The 11,769-nt window shown below is 41.0% G+C and overlaps 1 protein-coding gene across 1 annotated transcript; it reads right to left on the bottom strand.

The window, feature by feature from the left end:
* On the bottom strand, positions 1-11,346 carry cog2 (component of oligomeric golgi complex 2). Its single transcript, XM_030070919.1, has 18 exons — positions 11,206-11,346; positions 10,532-10,693; positions 10,065-10,130; positions 9,900-9,980; positions 9,519-9,622; positions 8,951-9,059; positions 8,328-8,507; positions 7,454-7,578; positions 6,827-6,953; positions 6,422-6,561; positions 5,235-5,296; positions 4,950-5,101; positions 4,055-4,240; positions 3,781-3,853; positions 3,147-3,289; positions 2,384-2,523; positions 1,908-2,091; positions 1-1,189 (listed from the first exon to the last, which is right to left on the bottom strand). The coding sequence occupies exons 1-18, from the start codon at positions 11,260-11,262 to the stop codon at positions 1,091-1,093; spliced, it is 2,190 nt and encodes a 729-aa protein (XP_029926779.1). The 5' UTR covers positions 11,263-11,346; the 3' UTR covers positions 1-1,090.
* Between the last annotated feature and the right edge of the window lie 423 nt (positions 11,347-11,769).

Here is an 11,769-nt window from a genome sequence, read left to right as displayed (position 1 = left end):
AAATTTTATTACCAAGTTCATTCTGTTAATAGCATTATATTACACCTTGGTTTTTAATAGAAATGGACACCATTCACACTAGCTGTCTCCGCTATTTGAAATTCATCCTTCAACAGGTAACAGTGAAGAGACAGAAAGAGTTGGTTGGATTTTGTTGTTGTTTGTTTTACATTCACTCCATAGAACTCTTACATTTGAAACGCACCATGTTTACCCAAGATCTCTTTTGGCCATATATCACCAAAACAAACATCTGTATTGGACAGTGCACACAATACCTTCAGCATCACAGTCATTTTGCAAAGAACGATAATTTCCCAAACTTCTAGTCGCCGTATAAAAAGTACCATCTCTATCAGAAATACCACAATCCCAATCTCCCATGTGAAAATTTGCCCATATACAGTCAACTGTGACCCTGAAAACACCTTAAGACAGGAGTTCCTCTCGTGTTTACACCCAGAATTGACAACATGACCCACAGTGGCTGGCAGAGCTCGACGGCTCCTGGTGTGTTATGAACCTCTGACGTCTCTGAACACCAAAGAAAAAATGGCTGACTTAAAACCTAAACAGAGAAATGTGTAGAGGAGGCGAACAAAAATACAGTAGTGTCAAAAAAACAAAAAAAACAAAACAAAACAAACAAAAAAAAAAACGTTCTCCAGTCCTGTCAGGTCTTTACAATCTGCTTGATACCCAAATTACTTTTTTGTAAGGTTTATTGGGCTTCAAATAATAAATATACATATTAATATATATTTTACTTCAGTGTATTGTGCAATCTTTCCCAAAAATATAATTTAAAAGAAACAAAAATGAAGCCTTCATACGTTGGTGAATGAGTTTTAGTTTTAGTCAAAGAAAATTAGGGGGGGTGCCAATGTCACTGACAGGATTTGGCTAAAAGCACAGATCTTGTGCCTAAGGCCTAATGTTTATTGGTTTGATTCATCCAGGCATTAAAAGTCCCACTAAGTCTTGTACTGCAGGAAGTTGACGGGATGTTCTGCAGTATCACAGACCAGGTGTGCTTGGACCAATGAGCCCAGCATGTTAAAGTGTTTTAGTTGCTGTGGGTTCAGTGGCTCTACTGGTTCTGTTCAGCCAGCTCTCGGGCCTCCTGCACCAGATCCATCAGCGTGGAGAACATGGAGATGTCGCCTGGCTGGAGACCCATCTTCTGGATCTGAGGAGGAGAAACAAACACACTTCAAATGACTCTATAATTTTACCTCATTTTATGATAACCTGTACTTTTTGGGGGCCTTGCCAAGTATAATGACAATAAAGTCCTATCTATCTATCTATCTATCTATTGTTATTGTCATAGTATGTTTTTATTGTAACTGCAAGTTTTTGTGTTCCTGCTCAAGGCCAACTGATGCAAATTAACCGGAAGTTATCTCAGATGTCTAAGGTCTAACAAACAAAAAGTTACTTTATGTCCATGGTTTGTTTTTTTGTTGTTTTTTTTTTTTTTAACTCACTGCCTTTTGAAGAACTTTAAAATTTCATTAATTTCAAGTTTAAGTGTATTTTAATCCCAATATCAATGTTTACATAGCCTACTATTACTATTTTTAATTTCATGTTGTTTATGTATTTATTTAGCAGTCTTGAATCACAAGTGTTAACCCATATAAGCTTAAGCATTCATTCCTATGCAGAAATATGATAAATACGGGGGTTTGTTCCTATAATTGGGCTCTATTGTCTTTTCACTTCCTTGAATTCTATATTTTCTTAACCTATAAAGCACATTGCTTTACATTTGACTGTATGAAATGTGCTAACTAAATTTTGATTAACTATAGAGTACATTCTGAAAAAAGTTTTGATTAATTATTTGACTGATTGATGTGTCTGTGTCTGTGCCTGTGTTATGTGTGCTTATGACTCAGTACCTGTTCACCCAGGTACTCCACGTCCAGTGCCAGCTGCAGGCGGATCTTGCTGTCGTCTGTGGGTCCCCCGTTCGCTGCTGCTGTGGTTGTGGTGGCTGCACCTTTCCTGGCCTGCTTTAGCCGCTTCAGACTCTCCTCCATCTTCCTCACTGAGCTCAGCACCTCTGAGATGGTCTCATAATACCTGCACACAGAAGTACGAGATAGGAAACGATGCTGAAGAAAGAAATACAACCACACCGTCAGCTTCGGTCCTATAATGATGAAAATAAAATATAATATTTATTATTTATTAACTATATTCTAGCATTTAAAACACCCTCTGAAAAGGCTAAAATGTGACACAATACACACACAACACAACCTATGGCTATCTACTCAACCAGTCCCAACAGAGGACGATTTCACTCAACTGTGGTGATTACTGATGTTGCTGGTGTGTGTGTGTGTGTGTGTGTGTGTGTGTGCAGGGTCACCTCTGTGTGCAGTCTGACAATGTAACTCGCAGCCATTCCTGTGCTGTAGAAGGAGTGACCAGTCCCGTTGAGTCAGTCAGCAGCTGATGTAGCGGACGCAAGGCGTTGTCCATGTACGCTGACGCTCGCACCGGCAGATCCTGACCAGGAAGCACGTGCAATGTGATATCAGGAAAGTAACAAATTTGTTGGTAGCAAAGACATCCAAATCAAATTTTTGCCCATGTTTAGGATGATGCCAACAATGTAGGTCTATTCAGGGCACTTTACTTTCTTTACAAAGAGTCTAAAACATAAAATTTACTACAGGTGAGTCATTTCCAAAAGAATAAACTGAGGACTGATGAAAAGCATCTGCACACTGGCCCAAAAAGGGAAAAATCCAACAGAGAGACTCTCACTGATGGAAAACTGGAAATAAATATTAATAATATACTCAAGTGAGAAAAAATATGATTAAAATAAAAACTGTTTAAAATTAAGAAACAGTACATAGTACACGTAGAGCATAATCAAACCAAAGACACTGTTTGATTACTCTGTATATTACAGCTTTGTATTTCCTGTAAGAGAACATGTAAATGAAAAAATACTTAGAATTATGTCCACTGAAACATTAAATATTTAACAGGTAAAATGTTATGGATCAAAAGATGACCAAATATCCCAACAGCATTTGTTTTAATGTGGCATGCTATCACATTTGTGGCTATGCTGTCATATATGACAAACGCCGGTGTGTGGACACTACAACTTCGCCCACCTTATTGGTCCTTCGGTAGAGGCGAGGAACCTCAGAGGCACTCTTGAGGAAGCGGCAGCACCGCTCAGTCAGATGCTGGGTCATCCTGGTGTTGAGAGTGGGGACGCTGCCGGACAGACAGGCTTTAGAGTCCGCCAGAGCATCTGACAGGGAGGAGAGCACCAGTACACACGTTAGCCTGGTTTATTCTACTGTGGAGGAGAGGGATACAGCTCAATGATTCGGCAAAAGCATCATTATATTTTGCGACTGAAATTTTCTCTTAGAATATACCCTGCTCAGGGGTCTGCTGGGAGTGTGGAGTGTGTTAAAGTCTGTTGTTGTTTTTTTTTTTTGAATGACAGTCAACACCAACAGTGTGCACAGTGCCAGGAGCCTTCCCTTCTGCATGTTTTCCACAAAAATAAGACCATGTGGGATATACTGTGGTGAAGGATTAGAAAAATGTCCTCCAAAAAGATATGAGATTCCACACGTTACCGTTTCTGTTGAGGTAAACCCCAGACACTTTGCAAAAGATGTATGAAAATGCTTCTTTCTGACTGACAAAAGTTTGAGCGGTAAGATAGATCATATGCTGCAAGGGTAATAAAACGATCAGCAACTTCCCTAGCTCTATGCTTATGTAACTTACCTTCCACAATAGCAAAATTTTTGAATCCGATAGCTTCCAGCCTTTGTCTGACCATCTCCGACATCTCTGGTATCTAAGAAAACAACAAGCAAAATGTCAGCATAAAAATTAAAACACAATCAAAACATGAGAGAAACCATTATAAACATGTCAAAACGGGCTCTTTAATACATGTAAAATTGAGGTTTGGGTCAAAACCAACCTGTCTAAACCCTTCATTTAGGTGTGTGACATAATATATGTGTTAAATATCCTGGTGTGTGTTTGTGTGTACCTGCTCCTGCAGTTTTTGGATGTCAGCTGCAATGTAGACCAGCTGCTTGGTGGACAGGGAGGTGGGACTTCCGCTCTCACTGCCAGCCTCATCCAATGAGGTTCGACTGGAGGTGGAGGAGGCGGAGCTAGGCAGGGGCCTGGTTGGCTCTTTAGTCACCTCAGGGGGCGGAATCTTGGTCAGCACCTGTCAGGACAGCGATCAAGATGTGCAACAAGAACAAGCACGACCAGCAAGTAACCAGGCTCTGCATTTGGATGAAGACGCTGCTTTGGCTTTGTTGCTCTTGCGGGGTGTCTACAGCTATAAGAGACCTTTTTAAAACAATGTTAATGAAATGGAACAAATCATCGTTTCAGTTTTACGTAGGAATGTGTGATTAATTACATGACTCTATTAAACCAGGTTCAGCAGTAGTCTTAGTGTGTCATAGGTTAACTCTGACGCAGAAGAACTTGACAAATTTTGACAAAATAGATGGATAAAGAGAATTAGATAAGAAGTTTATGTTGAAATGAAGACCTCATAGATTCAAATGTAAGACTATCTGATGACATTTAAATGCTGAAATTTACAAAATTGAATTTAAGACACTTTAAGACTTTTAAACACCAGCAGACACTGTGTGTGTGTTAAATGAAAATTCCACCTTAAATTATGAACACTGTTTAAAATATGGATTGGTGACTTACATAGGTCTCTATGGAATAACAAAAATACAATATTAAACTACAAAACAGCATCAGAAACACAATGTGAAATTGAAAATGCATTGTTTTTAAATGGTGTAAATATTTTTAGGCAGGAATTTTTTACCAACTTCAATAATTTAATAGATTTTCAATGCATTAATAAAACAGTGAAAAATTTTTAAAACCAGCCCGCTGTAGTTTACCTCGTTGAGGAACTTGGCGTATCTTGAGTACAGCTGCAGCGTGAGCTTCCAGAAGCGATGGGCCAGAGGGGACAGGTACACTTTGTCTGACCAACACCTCACGAGGCAGGACCACAACACATCAGACACCTGCAGGTGGTACGCACTGCCCGCTGCAGACGAAAGCACACACACACATACACACACACACACATAAAAAGTTCATACAGGTAGTAGGATAGGGCAGTCATTACATCCAGACTCATTAATTCTCTACAGTGGTCACAAGAGGGGGTAAATGCGTACCTGGAGCTGCCACTAATCCATCATTTATGGCATTTTCCAAACTTCCTGCTATTTCCTTGTACCTGAGACAGCGGAGGGATTGAGACACAGAGTTAGCGAGAGGGGGGGAGGGAACAGCGTTAACAAAACAGTCTGTGTTCATGACATAAAAAACAGTAAGTTTTACTCGCAGTGATGGACCTTCCAAAAAGTCTGAGCTGTACAGGATGTTTGTATTGTGAAATGGACATGTGGATCTAATCTTGACGTGCTTATGGTGAATCTGTTTTGTGTACTTTACTGTGTTTGTGTGTGTGTGTTTAGGAGGCAGCGGGTGGTTGACAAACAGCAGAAGACACAGTGTCCAACTTCCCAGTTATTTCAGATCACAGATCAATGTCCAATCAGTCAAGGGTTACTGTCATGTTTATGGGCTGTGGCTGGTATAAGGCTGCCTTCGACTGCCTCGATTTACATATTGCTCCCTGTTCAATATGAAACAGCAATCCATATTCACTTTTCCAAAACACCAAAAAATAGGGCATTGTTCAAGTTATCAGCTTTAGATGACCCAGTTTTTCTGAAATAATGCTGACAGGCAAAGTGCAACTCCAGTCTGGCTCCTCCCTGGAGGCCTTACATCCAGACTGCTAAATTCTTCTTAAACTCTGCACTAAAACAGAAATCCCCCCACCGCACCCTCGAATAATATCTGACTGAATTCATTTAAGGTAACTGAGATGATGAATTTCAAAGCCGTGCACCAGAAGAGAAGATTAAAGCCTATTCTCTTCCCATTGTTAAACAAACTTACATAAAAAATTCATTGGACATGGATGCTGAAGTTCTATATTCATGAAGGGTTTGATACCAAAACAAGAACATCAATAAATATGGTGCTTGCTCTGGTAAAATGGTGCTGGCATAAATTCAAAACTAACAATATACAATTTCTGACATTTGGCGTGACTTACAATGAGCCGTAAATAAAATGACAACACTGTAGAGGGCGTAATTCCCACTTTAAGACACAAAGAAATAAAGCATTTTGGAATGAGAGTCTTACTGTTTCAGAGCATAGCCTGCAGAGTATAATAAGTCTCCCCTGCCATTCAGACTGGTGTAGGAGGGATATTGTGTTGTGTGTCTGTGATCTGAGGTGTAGGCTGGAGTGTGTAGGGTGTAGCGCATACTAAAGTAATACGCACCGCAGCTGAAAGTAGACAGGAAGGTTCCACTTGTTATGAAAGCTGGTGTATGACGGGTGCACTCTCAGCCTCTTCACACTGGCCTGTGAACTGCACTGGCGCTCAAACCTCCGCACAAAATCCATACTCACACTATACCGCTGGGAGAGAAGACAAGCAAGACGCACAAATGCATTCAAACACAGATGAGATTAAAAACACTGTAGTAAATGCCGAGGTTTGCATGCTATATGTACATCCAGCATGTGAACAGATTCAGCAGAGGCAGAGTTAAAATGCAAACTACTGCACTGCCTTTTCAGTTCTGTAACATTAAGATAAACTTACAGTAATAAAATTAAACTCATAAAATTTTGACAGGCTCGTACAGGCGCACACACATCAACAGTCTCCGTGTTGCAGTACCTCATAAAATATGTCAGGATTTCCAGGGTTGAAGAGGAAGGCCATCCTGTCCTCTATCCCTCGGATGATTTCTGGCCACACAGAGTTCACCAGGAAATCGTAGCCCGGCACGATATCTGCTTTGTCACTGAGGCCAAAGGGAACATTGACACGTAATTCAAGCATTATTGTTTTCTCTTCATCAGGCCGCACCATGGAGGAGCACGGCTGTGTTTCATCTTTTGTTCTTTGTTATGTTAAGTAACAAAAAAAAACAAAAGATGTGGCTCTTTGTTATGCTTGAAAAATCATGTGGAGCCATTAGAAGTCATGAAGCTGATTCTCATTATGGGAACAAAACAAATTTGTGACATGAATGAAGTGCAGCAATTATGTTGAAACACCAATAAAGCCTGGTTTTGCTGCTCAAAAGCACTTTATAGTTGAAACTAACCACTTTGTTATTGTGCTTCAAAGCACAAATTAACTGCTTTATCAGCTTTGGGACACTTGGCCCCATACACACCCATGTTCATGTCTGGTGAGCAAAAGGCAACAACTCATCATCATAGTTTTGCTGTCAGCAGTGAGAGAAAAACTAATGATATGAACATCCCTCTTTTCAAGTAAGATGATCTGCGTTAATACCTGGATACGGCTCCTCCCGTCACCTCTCTGAGCAGCCGACAGTGGTGAGGGACAAACTCCAGCAGTCGAGAATACATGAGCTGGAGGCCGTTCGGATTGGACTTCACCAACTCTTCCACTATGACCTGCAGAGGAGAGGAGAGGACAGCAGAAATGTTTTTATTCCTCTTTTCAGCCTATGCAAATAATAATAATGCTCCTTTGTGTTAAAGTTCTTTGTGTGTACGTCTCAGTGGGCTATATTTTGGCTGCATTTTAGTCGCACTTTATTTAGCAAGTGCAATCTCTATACAAGCATTAAATCCTTTTAGTTTATTATATGAGTTCATGGGGCTAGAAGTTTCTGTTATAACTTTAGATGACTGCTATACTTTTATTTGATTATCGCTATTTTTGTGAATTAAATATAACATACTGCTACTTACAAATGACCTTACTGTGATATTATGTGCTTATTTTCACTGCCGATCTAACCCTAATCATTTTTTCAATTAATCAACTACTCATGCAGAGTGGGAAGTTAGCAGAACTCAAAGTCACATCTTCAGGTTCCTTTCTTAGTCTGGCAGGCAGGCCCCTAAAAAAGTATTAACATTATATTATATGAATGGACAAGAACAAGGAAATCTTAGCATCTTAGTGAAGCTGTGACCAACAAATATTTGGAATTTTTACTAAAACTTGAAATTATGACTGATTACTTTTCAGTCATTCAGCTAACTGGTTAATCGACTAATGTTTTCAGCACTAGTGACCAACAGCATGTGACTTGTATAGTTGTATTTGACCGACACGCTTTCAGTCTTTGACAGCATTATCTTTGTTGACTCAGACATCTGTTAGTTTATGTCTTCACAAAGCATGCGGTGCTTACCTGGTCCATGTATGGTTTGACCAGCACCTGTCCCACCAGAGCCTCAGCGTCTCGGGTCTTATCGATGGTGGCGTACGTCCTGAGGCAGTGGCGCACCATGTCTACGTTGGACGTCTGCAGACCCTCTATCAGCAGGCCCTCCAGAGACTGCTGCAGCATGGAGGTGATGCCTGCAATACGCTGCAAGACGACAAACACCCCATCAGGCATGCAGAGCCTCACATGTGTAGCTGTATACGGTATCCAAAATATCAGGACCACGTTCTCACTCAAGGACATCGACAGACTAGACTCCTGAATCATGCTGAAAAGTAGGATCGCTTATAAATTATGCATATCAAAACCACTTCAGTCATGAATGATATAAATGATGGGAGGTGAAAAGATTGAGAATTTCTAAGTATTGAAACACTTTTAGTATGGCTCTTACACAAAGAGCTGCATCATGAAATTAGGATGATGGTCCTTCTATTTTCTGTTCAATAAATGGCAGCAGTGATGCCATTGTTAATACTGTTTGCAGAGAAGAGATGCCTTTAGTATTAACCATCAGGAGTGTAAGAAAGCAGCAAGTCATTGTCAGATAATCATGAGATGTATAGTTGGCTGACTGACACACTTACAGGTCTGACTTTGTCCAGAAGCGGCATGCCTTTGCTCTGTACAGCATGAAACTGCAGCTGGTTAAATTCTGTAGCGATCCTCTCAAGGATCTGGCCTGCCAACAGAGGACTGTAGGCGCACACACACACACGCGCACACACGCGCACACACACACACACACACACACACACATTAAGTGCAACCTTCCTGCAATGACCAAACTCATAATGTGAATTTATGATGTACTGAAGCACTCAGCCAAAGTCTCTGTGGTGCTGCATGAAAGTGGTACAGACATTTATTTAGCACAGGGATACAGTGCTCCAATCATTATTATTGAAAAATATGCTTGGGCAAATGAAATAATAAATAAATAAATACTCAATGTCATAATAACCTATTCCAGCATTTTACTACAGAGGGGTTTTGTATCACCAAATTCCATTTTTCCTAAATCCAGATATAGACACTCTGCTAAGACTTGATATTGAAATACATCTGTTTGCAAATATTGCCCATACACATCTGCTAAAAGAATCTACCCAGTGATTACCAATGGTATCGCTGTACAGTCAGTCTGTTTCCTACCTGCTGATCTCCAGAGAGCTGGATTCCTTGGAGTTTTGCGAGTGGAGAATTTTCTCAATCTTCTCCACTGAGCGCACCACCTGGATCAGCCTCAGCACACACACCTGGTGACCAGATAAGTTGATATGACACTTAAGCGATCCCTACAGCAGGTTACTTCAATCCAGACTGACCCATACAGTTGGAGGCTGTCTCCTGTTACAAGTTTTTATGTGCTTGAAACAGTCTGACTACACTTAAATAGGATGAAATAATTCAATAACAGGCGGGTCTTTCTGGGTCTACAGCTAACCAGTCACAGGGCATAGCAGTGTATTTACAGATGAATTAAAAATAATACATCAAATGGTCCATCCAATGACAACATTTGAGGAGCCAAACCTTTTTCTTCTGCAGATCATCCTGTTTGGACAGCTGGTTGTCTATGGCCTGAATCACCTCACTCACACAGGAACGCAGGCTCTGCAACACAAAGCAGTTAGCTGACATGTTTACCCACATTATGGCAGTCATGAGGTCAGACATGTGAGTGCAGGAAATACACACCATAACCTCCTCTCGCAACTGACCCAGAGGCACAGACAGCTGATTGAGAGCTTTGTCCATCCCAACCTGTCAAAAGGAAGCAGAGGGAGGCTGGACTTTAGAAATAGTCTACATGACACTTAAAGATTTATTTACAAAAGTGTACAGGCGGTGGTGTGCTCCCCTCAAATTGCAATGCAATTCTCTGAACTTATTAGCCTGTTGTAGCTGTTTTATTATTTGTCTCTCCCTGTTTGGCTATCATATTCACGTTACTAGTGAGTGTTTGTCAAAAATCTCATGTTTAAATATCTTATGAAAGCACCAACAGCCATCCTTACAATATCATCACAATACTGATATCGAAGTATTTGGTCAAAGATATCATGATATTTGATTTTGTCTATATCGTCCAGCCCACATATAGATGACATGTTTTCAACAGTGATGAGACATGATGAGGTAAGGCACCCATACTGCCCACTCACCAGGTTGGTGGAGAGGTTAACAAAGTCAGCGTAGTCCTTGTTAATGAGCTCCACCATGGCTGTCTTCAACAGCTTGTAGTAGAGCTCCAGGTCCTCTCTCATCTCCTCCAGTTGGACCTGCTTCCGACACTCCGACACAAACTGGTCGACGTCGAAATCATCCTAAGGAATAGGAGAGGGAGTGTGGGGGAGGCAGTGGTGTGAGACAGACAGGACAGGACACAGCAGCACACACACACACACACACACACACACACACAGTGACAGAGCCTACTGATCAGCCATGTACACAGTGAGATGCATCACTAAGAGAGACTAGCTGTGTTACAGACACAGACAGAGGCTTTAGAGGAGAAATGCACACAGACTTAGACAGTTCACTGCACAAAGTGACCAAAGTTTTACTACACCAGCTAAACAGGCTCATCATCTGGTTAAACTTTACTGATATTTTCAATCAGACTCAATACATTTTATATTCCGACAGCATCGATAATTAGCTGTGACTGTGATTCATATCCATAGGCTCCATAAATGAAGCAGCTACATCGTCTATAAATCAGGTAAGGTTTAACAAGGTAACCAGCAGCCAGTGCCAACAGCTAAACGTCAGCTAGCTAGGCTGCTAACTTAGCATAAAAACTAAACGCAACGTTAACTAATTAGATTCTCACCTTCATAAAAACGTCCTTGTCGAAGCACAAAGAGTCTGGTCCCTTTGGCAGATTCATCTTTTACTGTAAGAGATGAAACATACACAATAAAGGGACAAGCGACTGGCTAGCTGCTAAAGAGGTTTATACACCTCACTTCCGCAAACATGGCAAGAGCACCACCGAAGAAGAGGAGTCACGCTCAGCAGGCTGCAGCGACGCTACTGCGCCCCCTAAAGGACAGTGAGGGGAAAGTGTGCTGTGAAAAGATGGATGATGGGGTTAAGGGGTTTTCAACTCCGTGTTTCATCATTATCATCAACACCGTTTCGCGATATCTGATGGATTCGAGTTTCATGGTTTGAAATGGTCAGGGATTTATTCCATAGACTTAATATTTTGCTTGAATAAAACCAAGGAAGGAAGGAAGAAAGGAAGGAAGCTTGGAGGGCAAGGGTGGAAGGTTGGGGTGGGAATGGAACAAGAAAGCCAGAAAGAAAAAATAAAAGAAAGCACCACTGCATCACTATAAGAGAGTTACTGCTCTGCTGTGATGAAATTCAAATCACATCATCCGCCTGTCAC

The sequence above is a fragment of the Myripristis murdjan genome, chromosome 15 (genome assembly GCF_902150065.1).
Source record: "Myripristis murdjan chromosome 15, fMyrMur1.1, whole genome shotgun sequence".
Taxonomy (NCBI): Eukaryota; Metazoa; Chordata; class Actinopteri; order Holocentriformes; family Holocentridae; genus Myripristis; species Myripristis murdjan.
This window is presented reverse-complemented; position numbering and strand designations above follow the sequence as displayed.

Bases quoted from the DNA above. Each gene is read 5' to 3' on its own strand.
- cog2 (XM_030070919.1), bottom strand. From the start codon at position 11,262: ATGAATCTGCCAAAGGGACCAGACTCTTTGTGCTTCGACAAGGACGTT. The intron at 9,623-9,899 runs GTTTGGCTCCTC...TCTGGTCACCAG, and splicing joins ATGATCTGCAGAAGAAAAAG to GTGTGTGTGCTGAGGCTGAT. The intron at 2,524-3,146 runs GTGGGCGAAGTT...CTTCCTGGTCAG, and splicing joins TCTACCGAAGGACCAATAAG to GATCTGCCGGTGCGAGCGTC.